This window comes from Henckelia pumila, chromosome 2 (genome assembly GCF_033568475.1).
Source record: "Henckelia pumila isolate YLH828 chromosome 2, ASM3356847v2, whole genome shotgun sequence".
NCBI classification, from domain to species: domain Eukaryota; kingdom Viridiplantae; phylum Streptophyta; class Magnoliopsida; order Lamiales; family Gesneriaceae; genus Henckelia; species Henckelia pumila.
The window spans coordinates 14,053,003-14,069,057 of NC_133121.1; the positions used below are offsets into that span (position 1 = coordinate 14,053,003).

The 16,055-nt window shown below is 32.1% G+C and overlaps 1 protein-coding gene across 1 annotated transcript; it reads left to right on the top strand.

Annotated features, from left to right (window-relative positions):
- The first annotated feature begins 8,376 nt into the window (after positions 1-8,376).
- Positions 8,377-10,127, top strand: LOC140877254 (uncharacterized). Its single transcript, XM_073280793.1, has 2 exons — positions 8,377-8,386; positions 9,463-10,127. Exons 1-2 carry the CDS (start codon positions 8,377-8,379, stop codon positions 10,125-10,127), a joined length of 675 nt encoding a protein of 224 aa, XP_073136894.1.
- Positions 10,128-16,055: the final 5,928 nt, after the last annotated feature.

Here is a 16,055-nt window from a genome sequence, read left to right on the forward strand (position 1 = left end):
ACATTTTAATTTCACTCACTCTACGTAGGAAACACGTAAAGAGAAGAATCGCACTTGGTGTTAATTGACTTAAACTCACCCCGAGACTATCTACAATTTCTATCAAAAGGGCATGAGGAGGAAGCGAGAAACCAAAATTAAAGTACTCCAGATATACAGTAAAATATCCCGGAGGCGGTTCATGGCAAGGATCTCCATTTTTGGGAATCTTAAGGATATTTCTAGAGGATAAGTCAAATTTTTGACTTGGACTTAAAATCTCCGACTCGTCCAAAAGACGCTCGCTCACTCCTCCCGAAGACTCTTCAGAACCACTATTATCGCAAGAATTCGGGTTACTATCAATTTTTAAACAAGGTGATCTCCTCATATCACGAGATACCACCGTTTTCAAATCACTCAAAGAAAATAGGCATTCGTCAATTTCACTATCATCGCCAGACTCCGCTGGCGAAGGAGAATAAGTATCTCGGTTAGCAACCAATACCGAAAATACTTTACCTCGTGAAGGGCACCCTGCAACGATTTTTAAAAAAAAAAAAAAAGACACATATAAGAAACAAATTTTACCAAAAAGTAATAACACATAAGTTAATTAAAAATAATAAAGCAAATAATAGCATCAAATACGTGGTAATTGATTATACATGTTTATTAATATGATTCGTGTATATATATGTATATATTTGTCCATCCCATCATCGTCCGGGTTATCGTCGTCAACATCGTCCACAACCGCCGACCAGCCTTCATCAGCCGACCGCCGCGCAGCCACCACCTTCTCCGGCGAGTTCCCGCCACTGCACAGCCGATCTCTATCTCCGACGAGCAATCACCCTCTCTCCGTCAAGGCCAGATTTGGATAGCTTTGAAGCTACACCATGGCTGGCAATCGACGTGAGTCCATCGTCGGATCAGCACCATCTTTTCCATCATGTTTGCGTCCACGCCGCTTCTTCGAAGTTCAGATTTGGTCAAGCTTTTGATAGCTTGATCCATGCTGAAAAACGAAAAGCCCTCCGCTGGAATGACCACCTCGTCGTCCGCCTCCTCAGTCCCGTTCGAGTCCAGATTTGGACGCACCCACAAGCCGGGGATGCAACTCCGTGGCTGGTACTCGAATCGCCGGAAACACCACCCCACCATCGACGAAGCTGCAACACCCTATCCTCACCTTCGCACAGCCAGCCCGTCACTTTCCCTTTTCGACAATCACCACGACGCCTTGAAGCTTCTAGGTCGCGCATCGTTGCTGGTTCAGCGGCGGAGTGGGGCGCCGACAACAGTTCACGGACAGGGATGGAAGATCGATACACATATACATATATCTATATATATGATACGTCTATTAATGTGAACCGAAACAGAAAGTAAACGTTGCACAAGGCCAAAGATAGAGGAAAGAGAATAAATAAATTAATAATATATTGCACATGTGTTGTCCACTTTCGTGGACCATGATGAGGAATTTATTGGTAGGTACCTGCCATGATAAATCAGATTGTGTTTCCTCTCTCTAATCGTGGGAATGCTGCAGTACAAGATTCAAAAATCAAATTAAGTTAGTACGCCGTAATGAAAACATACTGCGGCGTTGAATTTATAATGACATTAGCCATCAGAGTTCTACTGGGCTTCTACAATTATTATTCTGGCAGGATTTTGATATTCAATTCCACTGAAATTATTATTCTGCCAGGATTTTAATTATATTGCATCACAGTCCTACTACGTTTTCTCCATCATGGTATCTCCATGTCTGATCCCCGCGACCTGACCGGGCAGGTCGATCCCCGTAATTTTTGCAGTGGCAAACAATATTCATTCTCGGCAACTAAATTTCTGGCAATACTCCGGTAAAAATTCTACTCTCGGACCTCTCCACACACGCGACATGCCCGAGAGTGGGGGGCCTATGATAGGTTACACCTAAAAATTCAATTGGGCCTGAGCTCAATCATAAAGGTCCACTCCAAATATTTTTGAGGCCCAAGCTTATTTAAATATTATATATATTTAATTCAAGCAGGCCCTGAATTCTACAAAAGCCCATAAGAGGCTCAAGCCCGTGAAACTCTTCGAATATCTATAAATAGCTTAAGTCACCTCATTATTAAGGTACACTCTTTCTTTAGAACTATATTACTCTACTCTTGATTATTATTCCTTGAGTAATAACTGACTTGAGCGTCGGAGTGCCTTCGCCGGGAACCCTCCTGGCTCCTCTGACTTTGTTTTGTGAAGTAGGAACAACCCACTGAAGATCTCCACCGGGAACATACAAGGATCCGTTGATACTCCAGACTTTGCGGAAGCAACGTGTCATATATAAGTGATTTTTGGCTACATCAATGTGACTTTTATGTTTATATATATATATATAAACAAAAAAAGTCACATAAATAGAAATAAAACAAATTTTTCTGCCCAAAATACATTTTCGAAAATAGTAAAGATATCATAAAACTAAAAAAAAAATTATTTAATTTAAAATTATAGATAGAGATAATATTGAATATTCAAAAAATAAGATAATATTATAAATGATAAAATATTTGATCTAAAAATTTTAAAATATAGATAAAAATACAATTGAAATAACAAAATTTTAATACAAAGATAATATGAAGAAGTAAAATATTAAAACAAGATATTTATAAAAAAAAATAGGGGTGAAACAACCTTATATATATATATATATATATATAAACATCTTAAAAGATGTCAAATAGGCTTAAAACTGTTTTCTAAAAAGCTTTTCAAACAAATTTACAAAACTTTTAAACTCTGTCAAATACCCCTCCAACCACAATAAATTTAAATTGATTTCAATACTCTCTAAGGGCACCCACAGTAGTGGAAACATTACTCCAAAAAATTTGTGGATTCATCTATCTACGTCATCTTTCAAATATCCAACATCTCAAATATCTCACTTCTCACAATCAAATATCTTACAAACTAAATATTTGTGGACCTCACTAACATTTTATTACTCTTAATTTATTTTTTATTTAAAAAATAATTACCAACATTATTTTATAACGACTATATGACAATTACAATTAATTTAAAAGCCTAAATTTATTATAATAAAATATTTTTAAATTTGAAAATAAATAATACAATTGTCATTTTATCATTTATTTATTTATTTTACTTAATTTAATTTTTATCTTTTCTTATAAATTTAAAATATTTATTATTTCATTTATTTATTTTAATAAATTATTTATTATTTAATAAATTATTACTTTAAAAAAAGAAAGAAAGAAAGTTCAACGCGTGGGCAACTGTCCACCCGTAGAATCAATAAAAAAAAAAGTAAGTGGATTGGTGTCCGGACATTTCCAAGTCAGCACAAATGTCCTCCCTAAGGATTTGAAATTCATTGTGATGACCTCAATTATAGTATAATAAATATCAAGATGAATTTTTTTAAATTAACAAAAATCCTTTAATCCAATTCAACCTTAATTTATTTGTATTTTAATTATTTATTCACACACTCATATTTACTAATTTTGCCAATAATTTCATGAAAATAATACTTTGTGCATCGCACAAGTGAAATACTAGTATATATAAACACAAAGTTTTTACTAAAAAATAGTAGTTTCTCGCCAAAACGTAATTACTAAAACAAGAAATCATTTTAATTAACGTTATATATATATATAGAGTTTTGCTATGCTGCCCACCTCCGGTGCCCACCTCCATGCCCACTTATGAGGTGGCACTCATCCATTGGATGAACCATTTGTATATGATTCATCTCATCCATTGGATGATTGACACCTCATAGGTGGGCACCGGAGGTGGGGAGCATAGCAAAACACAAATATATAGAGTTTTGCTATGCTGCCCACCTCCGGTGCCCACCTATGAGGTGGCACTCATCCATTGGATGAACCATTTGTATATGATTCATCTCATCCATTGGATGATTGACACCTCATAGGTGGGCACCGGAGGTGGGCAGCATAGCAAAACTCATATATATAGAGTTTTGTTATGCTGCCCACCTCCGGTGCCCACCTCCATGCCCACCTATGAGGTGGCACTCATCCATTGGATGAACCATTTGTATATGATTCATCTCATCCATTGGATGATTGACACCTCATAGGTGGGCATGGAGGTGGGAAGCATAGCAAAACTCTATATATAGAGTTTTGCTATGCTGCCCACCTCCATGCCCACCTATGAGGTGTCACTCATCCATTGGATGATAATGATTTTTTATTCAAAATTTGAAATTTAATCGGATATTATTATTATTATTTTGATTTTCAATTAGTTGTTTTGAGTGCAAAAATATCTATAAATACTATACATTATAATATACCATTTTTTTAAAAAAATTTATAAAATGTTGTATTTAAATATGTTCAATTAATTTTTGTATCTCCAAATATATTTCAAAAATAAATTTTATATAAATATATAATAATGTCTCAAATTTCAGTTAATTTTTTTTTATGTCCATGGTGAAATTTTCATAAATACAATATATATATAATAATGTATAAATTTTTTTTTCAAATTTTGAAATTTAATATGATGTTATCACTATTTTAAATTTTGTTATTTTTGTTGTCTATATATGTATGAAAATTTCCATAAACTCTATATATGATAATTTACCGATAGTCCGTTCAATTTTTGAAATTTGATATTGTGTTATCACTATTTTTAATTTCAGTTAATTTTTTGTGTTCATATATTTGTGAAAAATTCCATAAATCATATACATGATAATGTATCAATTTTCAGTTCAAAATTTGAAATTTAATTAGGCGTTATCACTAATTTTTAATTTAAATTAATTTTTTCTATATATAAGTGAAAATTTTCATATTGCTATATACGATAATGTTCAAAATTTGAAATTTGATTGTATGTTATCACTAAATTTTAATTTAATTTAATTTTTTTATCCATATATATGTAAAATTTTCCATAAATGATATATGATAATGTAACAAATTTTGGTAAAAATTTGAAATTTGGTATATATGCGAAAATTTTCATAAGCTCTATACATGATAATATACAAATAATATTTTTTTTCAAAATTTTAAATTTGATAAGATTTTATCATTATTTTTAAACTTCAGTTAATTTTGTCTCTTTCTATACACAGATATATTTGTGTGTATGAAAATTTTCATATTGCATGATAACATACAAATTTTTTATTCTATATAAATAATTAAAGCACGTTAATTCATTTTAAGTTTTGCTTCGTTTAGATTGATTCACATTTTCATGCATATATATATAATGTACAAAAATAATTGGTTCAAATTTACTGGCTTAATTAAGAGAAATTTGATTTGCCAAAAAATTAATAATAAAAAATAGATAATAATTAATACTGTGAATATAATAATATAGCAATTTTCAATTCAAAATTTCTTTGTTGTTGACATAATTTAGAAATTATAATTTTTTAAAAAAATAATTGTGTTATAAAAAGAAAATTGATTAATATTAACTCTATACATTTTTTTTATCAATAAACGCCTGAAAGTTTGTTTCAGTTCAAACTTTGTAGATTTACCATATATGCAAAATGTTATGTGAATGATATAACAATCTACTAGCTCAAATTTTGGTGGATTTACCATATATACAAAAAATTACTATAAATAAATTAGTAGGTCTCTTGGAAGACGATTTCACTAATCTTTATCAGCGAGAGGGGCCAACCATACCCATATTACAATAAAAAGTAATATTTTTGGCATAAAAAATAATATTTTTTCATGGATAATTCAAACAGCAGATTCGTCTCACAAAATTGATCTGTGATACCGTATCACATGAATTTTTGTGTAAATAAAAAAAATATAGAAATTTTCGATTCAAAATTTGATATTTTGTTTACATAATTTAGAAAATCTAATTTACTTCAAAATATACTTACGTCATAAAAAAGAGATAAATATTAACGGTATACACATTTTTTATGGAACAAAATATGCCTGAAAACTCGTTTCCGTTCAGATTTTGATATATTTATAATACATATGAAAAATTTTCATAAATGATGTGTATATATATATATATATAATTTATATATATAATAGGGAAAATTGCTTTTTTGGTCCGGTATGTTTGTCCTTTTGCGATTTCGGTCCTCTATATTTTCTAATTTCAGTTTTAGTCCGCTATCTTTATTTTTTTGGCAATTTTAGTCCTTTTTCTGATGTGGCGCTGATGTGACACCAATGCAGTGCTGATGTGGAGCTGACGTGTACAGTGTCACGTAAGCATTTTCGAAGAAAAATGACTGAAATTGCCAAAAATAAAAACATGCAGGATTAAAGTTGAAATATGATAACATAAAAGATCGAAATCGCAAAGTGATAAATATAAAGGATCAAAATTGCAATTTTCTCTATAACAATCAACCCAATCAAATTTGGATATTTTACCATATATTGTGAAATGTTCAATAATTTTTATGTGTGTATATCATATCACAATTTTCGTTTTTACTGATGAAAATTTAAAACGTCTACCATATATACAAGAAAATTACCATTTTGATTTGAACACACACAAAATATATAAATAGTGTTCAAATACAAAATCATGATATAAGAATCAATCAAAATACACAAATAACTCATTTATTTTGATTAGAGTTATCCTTGAAGTAGGCACTTTAATCTTGCACTGTGTGCTTAAGCTACGATTGGTCCGTTGTTACGATATATCATCGCATGAAAACAAGGTAGATTCCACGTTGTAATACATATTTCATGATGCTGATGTGTATATATTTTTTTTCTTATTGATATTTATCTATAAATAAATTTGAGTATAATTTATATTTTTCTCTATTTTACAGGGTTCATGCATACATGCAATGCAACAATATATAAAATTTTGTTTCATAGAGAAAGTGAAACGAATCCTAAAAAAATGTCATCTTTTTGCTATTAAAACATAATTGTGACATAAAATAGACTGAAATATACAATCAAATTTAAAACTAAAATAAATGTATGCGAGATATTCGATGATACTTTTCTTTCAAAAATGTTTGAATTCAAGATCTTTAGAGATTTGAAAAATGTGGATTCCTTCGATTTAACAAAACTTTTTTCTACGTTTATTTTTTTTCTTCTTGCTTCATAAATATATCACATTTATATCTTTTTTTATACTTATTAGTTTTTTTATTAGATGTAATTTTTTTACTTATGTTTTATTAATCTAACACGTTTCCTATCGTTTTAATTTTTTTTATAGATGTCATTGACAAAATGGTATCAAGAAATTCCCTCAAAATAGAAAAATTATAGTCGTTATGTGAAACTTATTAATTTTGTCATTGAAGAATTAATGTAAATTCCATTTTTCTCAACTTTCTCATTTTATTTGTGGTGAAATATTTTTTCATCTATATTTATTTTTTTGTCAGGAAAAATAAGTTACCATGTACTTTGTGGGTAAAATTTGTTTTCTAATTGTACAATATATAATCAATTAGCTAATTTGTATTTTATTTATTTGTTCAATTTTTCACACTTACTAATATTTATAGTTAATTATATAAAATAATATCTCGTGCATCGCACGGGTGAAATACTAGTTTTGTTTATAAAATGAACTCGTGACTATTATTTCTCAAATATATATACTTATAATATGCTGAAATGGATATAAACATGTTTATTTTCTGTTATAGTCAAGTGTTGCTCCCAGAATTTGGGAGCAAACTACATTTTACCACTCGTTGAAAACCCAAAAAAATTGCATAATCTCTTAAATGAAATTAGATATCTTTTAAAAACACATGTTTTTTTCAAAGTTTCGTGGAAAACTTGTTAAAAATAACACAAATGTGCCTAATTTTAAAAACGCGTGCTTGTAAAATATCTTCATTTTAATTTCAGGTCTATGGTTTTTTATATTTAACTAGTTATGAACATGTGTAAGTGAAACTAGAGCTGTCAGACGAGCCAACCCATGGCGGGGCGGGCCGGCCCACCAAAAACCCACCTTTTGGTGGGTCGAGGGCGGGCAGACCCTGTTGGAATATTATTAGGGTCATAACTGTAATTGTAAATGTTTAAATGTCATCAATTAAATAAGTCATAAATTAATGTTGTCTAATTAGAATTAAAGAATTGACTTAAGGACTTAATTGTCATGATATTATTGTGTGGATACCATATATCATATTTTTGATTTGTTGAAGGGCCAAATTAAAAATAGTGAAAACTTATTTAATTATAAAACGGTTATGATCCCAATTTTGCAGAACAACGCATACTTTCTGTTTCCCATCGACAGAACAATCTGGTTTGGAAGAAACTGCAAAATTGAAGATCATCACCCATAATCATTCACTAAATCATGGATTCTGGTACGCTTCCGTAGTTCTGATTATTATTCTTGAGAGTTGGATAGAATTGATGGATTTTTCTGTTTGAAAGATGGAATCCAATTGTTTTCTTCAACCAAATTCTTAAGAAACTATGTTGTTTGTATTAATTATTTTGATTTCCCTCCGGTTTATGAAACCTGTTCGTCTGCCGAATTTAGATTTATGAATCTATGTTGCTTACGAATCTGCTTTCTTCTTTGCCGATTCTGTAACCATGATGATTTTGGATTAAACAATCGTGTCCAATTTTGTTGTTTCTCAAATTACATTTGGTCACAATCATTGTGAATTTTCGATAATGCTTATTGAATATGATTGTGGGCTGATGCATGGATTCTGTATTTTAAATGATGAGTGGGAACTAATGAAATGCTAATCATGATCTGGGCAATAATTTTTCTTTCAATTTGACTATGTTGATAAGTGCGTCGGTTAAAACTCTGATAAATGTTGAGTTTGATATTTTCGGTTGTTAAAAATGGGAGCAAATCATTTGCTATCTGGAATCACATTCTAACTTGTGATATTATGAGTTTTTCAATAACCGAACAATTATGTTATGTTTAGTCAATTAAGTGAAATGATTTACTTGTTTTATCATAATGGATTCTGTTAAGTTTCAATTATATGTCACCAAAGTGAATACAATAATTGAAATTTAATTTTTTATTTGAAATATTAAGATATTTTTAAGGTATTAAATAAATTTCAAATGTACATATTTATGTGAGTATTGATCAGCCCAAAGGAGGATTTATACTTGACAAAATAATTCATTTGCTTGTGATAATAAATATGTAAAAATTATAATGTTTCATTTGTTTATTTTCATGAAAATAATAAATCTGTCCAAAGATGGATCTCTTATCTGTCATGCATTATTGTTAATGTTTTATTATTAGAACAAGAGTACCATTTGCAAATAATATTACTGTCCAAAGACGTGATATTGATGTTGCATTAGGTATCTTGTGATGGGTCTTTCCATTTATTTGTTTATTTTTGTGAGATAAACATGTTATTTATGTTATTATTATTATGTTCTTTTTTTCCAGCAAAAGTTGCAACTATATCTGCTAATGTAAGTTCAGTGCCGATCCTTAATGGGAAAAATTTTAAGGATTGGAAGGAGAACATTCTTATTGTTCTTGGCTGCATGGATCTAGACCTTGCGATCAGGACAAAGCAACCTGCTGCTCTTACGGATTCTAGTTCCTCTGAATTGAGGGCTAGATATGAGAAGTGGGAACGCTCTAACCGCATGAGTCTTATGATCATTAAGCGCGGCATACCTGAGGCTTTTAGGGGTGCGGTGTCCGATAGTGTTACCAAAGCTAAGGAATATCTCGATGAGATTGAGAAACGCTTTGCCAAAAGCGATAAGACGGAAACAAGTACGATTCTGAAAAGCTTGATTTCCATGAGGTACAAAGGCAAGGGAAATGTTCGGGAATATATTATAGAAATGTCCCACCTTGCATCACAATTGAAGGCACTTAAGCTTGAGTTATCGGATGACATGCTGGTTCATTTAGTGCTTATTTCTCTTCCAAACCAGTTTAGCCAGTTCAAGATCAGTTATAACTGTCAAAAGGAGAAATGGTCTCTTAATGAACTCATTTCATACTATGTTCAAGAGGAAGAGAGATTGAAGCAAGACAAGACTGAAAGTCTTTTATTTTATTCTTCCCCCCAAACTCAGTATCCTCGAAGAATGTAGTTGTACCCGTCTCAAAAATTGATCTTGATTTGGGATCATAAAACTTATAGCCCATTGATCGCTCGGAATAGCCAATAAAGTAGTTGTTCATAGTCTTGGGGTCCAATTTATTCTCATGTGGCCTATAAGGCCTTACCTCAGTTGGACATCCCCAAACATAAAAATGCTTTAGACTGGGCTTTCGCCCCGTCCAAAGCTCAAAAGGTGGCAGAAATAGTTGCAACATTAGCTGAAAGAGAACATAACTGAAATATAAATACCATGCTCACAAACATAATTATCAATAAAATTCAAAATAACTGGCAAATCCCATCTCAAGATACCTAGCGCACTATTAATTTCAAGTCTTTGGACAGTAAAATTAACTGCAAGTGATACTCTTGTTGCAATAATCAAACACTAACAATAATGCATGACAAATAATAAACCTCTCTTTGGTTTGATTCATTATTCGCATGTAAAATCCTTACAATCGTTACGTGTTTACTATCAGAAGGTAATTATGTAGTTCAGCCAAATATTAACCTTTCTTTGGGCCGATTAATAATCGCATGAACATACACACTTACAAACATTAAAAATTCGTCATGAACAATCTACATAAGAGAGGTCACTTTGGAGACATCTTATGAGGAAGAATGTGTTCCAGCTACTCTTCAAGATGACATGGTTCATATTCCTACGATTGATACTAATAATGTTCAGGAATGTATTCATGTCATTGATCAGGATGTGACACAAGAACATCAAGACATTGTCAATCAACTCCCAAGTGAACAAACTCAACAACCTCAAGAACCAGTGTCTGAAGAACAAATGTCTTTATGGAGGTCCACTAGAGAAAGAAAAACTGCTATTCCGGATGATTACATAGTGCTACTCCAAGAACATGAGGAAAATAATGGTATGGCGGAGGATGATCCAATCAACTTTCGTCAAGCCATGCAAGATTCAAATTCGCAAAAGTGGGTCGAGGCAACGAATGAAGATTATAAGTCAATGCAAGATAATAAAGTTTGAGAACTTGTCCCATTACCAGAAGGCAAGAAACGCATTGGTTGTAAGTGGATTTTCAAAACCAAACGGGATTCAAAAGGTAACGTGAAAAGATACAAAGCACGTCTTGTAGCTAAAGGTTATACTCAAAAGTATGGGATTGACTTTAAAGAGACCTTCTCTCCAGTTTCATCGAAGGACTCTTTTAGGACAATCATGGCACTTGTCGCACATTTCGATATGGAACTCCATCAGATGGATGTCAAGACACCTTTTCTCAATGGAGACAATGAGGAAAAAATCTATATGGTGCAACCAGAACACTTTGTGTTGGGAAATCCAAAAAATATGGTTTTCAAACTTAAGAAGTCCATCTATGGGTTAAAACAAGCTTCTCGTCAATGGTACCACAAGTTTCATCAAATAATTATCTCATTTGGCTTTGAGGTAAATGTAATGGATGATTGTGTGTATCATAAGTTCAGTGGGAGTAGGCATATCTTCTTGGTTTTGTATGTAGATGACATTTTGCTTGCCACAAATGATATAGGTATGTTAAACGATACCAAGAGATTTCTCTCTAGACATTTTGAAATGAAAGATCTTGGTAACGCCTCTTTTGTACTAGGAATCCAAATACATCGAGATCGTTCTCAAGGTATTCTTGGATTGTCGCAAAAGATCTATATCAATAAGGTGCTTAAAAGATACGGCATGCAAGATTGTAAGCCAGGTAACACCCCAGTTGCTAGAGGAGACAAGTTTAGTCTTAAACAGTGCCCTAAAGGAAGCTCGAGATTCAAGCAATGCAAAAGATTCCTTATGCTTCAGCTATAGGAAGTCTTATGTATGCTCAAGTTTGTACGCGTCCGGGTATTGTGTATATTGTTGGAGTGTTGGGCAGATATTTAAGCAACCCAGGAATGGATCACTGGAAAGCAACCAAAAGGGTAATGAGATATCTAAAGAGGACTTGTGATTACATGCTCACATATAAGAGGTCGAATAATCTTGAGATCATAGGATATTCTGACTCTGATTTCGCTGGATGCCAAGATAGCATGAGATCCACTTCAGGCTATGTATTTCTGTTTGCTGGTGGAGCTATCTCTTGGAGAAGTGCCAAACAAACACTAACAGCTTCTTCCACCACGGCGGCTAAATTTATAGCGTGTTACGAAGCATCTAATCATGCAATATGGTTGAAGAATTTTGTCACTGGGTTGCGTATTCTAGAAGGGGTTGAAAGACCATTGAAATTGTTTTGTGACAATAGATCAGTTGTATTGTATTCCAACAATAATAGGAGCTCGACAAAATCGAAGCACATCGACATCAAGTTCCTTGTTGTGAAAGAAAGAGTACAAAGTGGACAGATTTCGATAGAACACATAGACACAAACTCCATGATAGCAGATCCTTTTACGAAAGGTTTGCCACCCAATGTTTTTTATGAGCACACAACTCATATGGGTGTCATTCAGTTTGATGAAGTCTAGATCTAGTGGGAGTTTGTACTATATATATGTTATTTTTGGTTCTATGTATGTATTTGGATATTTTCTGATCAGATATAAAGTTCATTATTTACTTCATTACACTTTGTCTAACTGAAGTTAAAGTTTTGATCTCACTTTGGTAAAGAAGGACCAGTTGAAAATTGACATGAATAGATCACCTTGCATGTAATTTTCATGCCACACATTCATATTGATCTATGTCATTTGATTGTATTGATGTAAGTGACCATTGATGGTTTAGTTGTGATAAATACAACAAAGACTGCATTGATCTTATGTCAATATAATTAATGGACGAGATTGTTTAAGAAGTCCTACATTTATGATGACAAAAATTTTGAGCTCATTAAGTTTAACACATTTATAAGTTTACATATATGGCCCAGTGGGAGATTGTTGGAATTTTATTAGGGTCATAACTATAATTGTAAATGTTTAAATGTCATCAATTAAATAAGTCATAAATTAATGTGGTCTCATTTAGAATTAAAGAATTGACTTAAGGACTTAATTGTCATGATATTATTGTGTGGACACCATATATCATATTTCTGATTTATTAAAGGGCCAAATTAGAAATAGTGAAAACTTATTTAATTATAAAACGGTTATGGTCCCAATTTTGCATAACAACACATACTTTCTGTTTTCCATCGACATAACAATCTGGTTTGGAAGGAAACTGCAAAATTGAAGAATATCATCACCCATAATCATTCATTAAATCATGGATTCTGGTACGCTTCCGCAGAACTGATGGATTTTTCTATTTGAAAGATGGAATCCAATTGTTTTCTTCAGGCACACCATCTCGGCGGGCAGGAAATCCTTAATCCAATCCAACCCAAGGTGGGTTGCGGGTTAGGCGGATCGACCCGCGGGATGACTAACTACAAATAAAAATCATTATAATTAATTATTAATTTCATAAATAAATAAATATTAATAGAAAAATATTAATAAAAATTTTAATTATTGATTTCATACGTGTAACTTTTATATAAAGTAATTAATACAAAAAAATTCACAACTTTCATTAAAAAATACATATATCACAATAAAAATAAAAATAAATTAATAATTCTCAAGGCCCACGACGGGCTAACCCGCGCTCGTGCCTAGGCGGGTTGGCCTACCTAGGCCCACTTTTAGTTGGGTTGAAATTTTTTTAACATAACCCACTTAAATTGTGTGGCGGGGCGGGCCGATTCGATGGGCCTAACCCAAATTGACGGCTCTATGTGCAACACGACTTCAAATCATTGTGAGCAATGCAAAAAAAACGACGATGATAGTAAAGGACAGACTCAATTCAATGAGTCATTGTTTAAGCCATTACATACAACTATCAAATTCCAATTTTTTTTTTTTTTGCAAATATTCATAAACATGCTCATGCTCAATCTTCATTTGTTCGTATTTGAATTTCTTTTTGTTTATCCATGAAATCCGAATATTTCAAGTTGGTATGATATTGTCTACTCTGAGCACAAGTCTTCATGGTTTTGCATTTAGAACCACCCAAAAGGTTTCATACCAATGGAGATATATATCATTCCATATATTAACTCATAATATTTCTCTTGATCTTCGAATGTGGGTCTTTGGTTGACTACCCAACAATCTTCAATGCTTTGGACCACACGCCTTACATGAAATACTGGGAGCATCATCCTCGAGACCATGTGGTGTTATAGCGCTGGAGATAAAATCCATCTTCGAGTTTGGAGCTTTCGACATTCAACATATGAGGCAGTCAGCTAATAGAGTAGCACATTCTTTAACCCGAAAAGATTTTGAGTTCCCTTAATTCATTTGTAGAATGGTCCACTGGTGACATTCCAAGGCTTAACACAGTTGTATCTCAATATATTGTGGCTTAATATTACTGTTAACCTAAAGATAAATAAACTTTTGCCTTGAGCAAAATTACATATGAAGTAGTGAAGTACAATGACATAAAGTAGGAACATGAGAAGAAATAAGTAGAAATAAGGAACAAATTTAAAAATTCAAAATAGTCACCATCTTCCCAAAACACATGTTCATAACAACATGCATAATTACATAAATATTCTCTACGAGAATTGTGTTAAAGCCCAAGAACGGAATGACTAGAGTTTTGAAAAATAATAGTCCCAAGATGAGTTTGTTAGAATTTGGTTTGAAACCCAAAACCTCAATATTCAAAACTTATAACATTTGTGTCAAATGTACTATAAATTATTAGCTAAATATAATTTTTTTATCTTTATATAATATACACACACAACATAGGGGTAGACATAATTATTTTTTTTTGGACTTTTACATTGGCTTGCATTCATGTCTCTCCCACGAGATCATATCAGATATATGTTTATATCACTCAGGGGCGGCCCTGCTAGGAGTGCAAATGAACCGAACCTGTTCGTGAGCTTTACGAGTCCGCTCGATAAATATTTGATTCGTATTCGAGCTTATCGAACTCGAGTCGAATTCGAACATGTTCGAACTTTTTTTCGAGCCGAGCTCGAGCCGAAATTACTCTATTCGATAGTTCGCGAGTCTTAATAAATAATTAATATAATATAATTATATAATAAATATAAATAGTTTTTGAACTTTTTCGAACATTTCGAGTTTTTCGAACCATAATATCCGAATAGTTCACGAATAAGTTCGACTATTTTGAACCGAACTCGAACTCGAACTTCATTTCGAGTCGAACTCGAGCCAGAATACTTAAAATTATCGAACTTCAAATCGAGCTCGAACTCGAATATACTCTTATCGAGCCGAATTCGAGCCTTAAAATTTTATCATTATTCGGCTCGATTCGGTTCGTTTGCACCCCTGAGGCAGGGCCTTTGCCCAGGGTGGGGCCCCAATTTATTAAAAAAATTTATTATATATATAATATAATTATTATGTATTAATAATATCAATTAATTATTTAAAAAATAATTATTATTATAAAAAATCTCAAAATATCGAGCATAGCTACAACAAAACTTTTCCTTAAACATATATATTCAATCTTCACTATGTTTATTATCTCTTATTCTGATATTGTTTGTCGTCGACTGTCGCTCCTCATCGTACTCCGTGATCATCAACGTTTCAAGCCTCGAGTTCTTAGCTTGAGTTGTTCGAGAATCGAGAGATTCATCCTCTGCCTCTAGTTGCACTAAAATTTAACTTATTAGTTCAATTTAATTTAAATTCATTTAGATGCTAATATTTGTTGTTAATTTCATGCAGGGGTTGCAAATTCATGGATTAGGGCATGAAGAAACCTAATTTTGAAAATTGAGGCTTTTGTTGAATTTAACTTTGAATAGCTAAATTAACTTCTTATAAATTAAATTTGTACCTTAATTGTGAATTTTGATAGTTTATTGTAATTTTTTCGAAATAATTCATGATTACG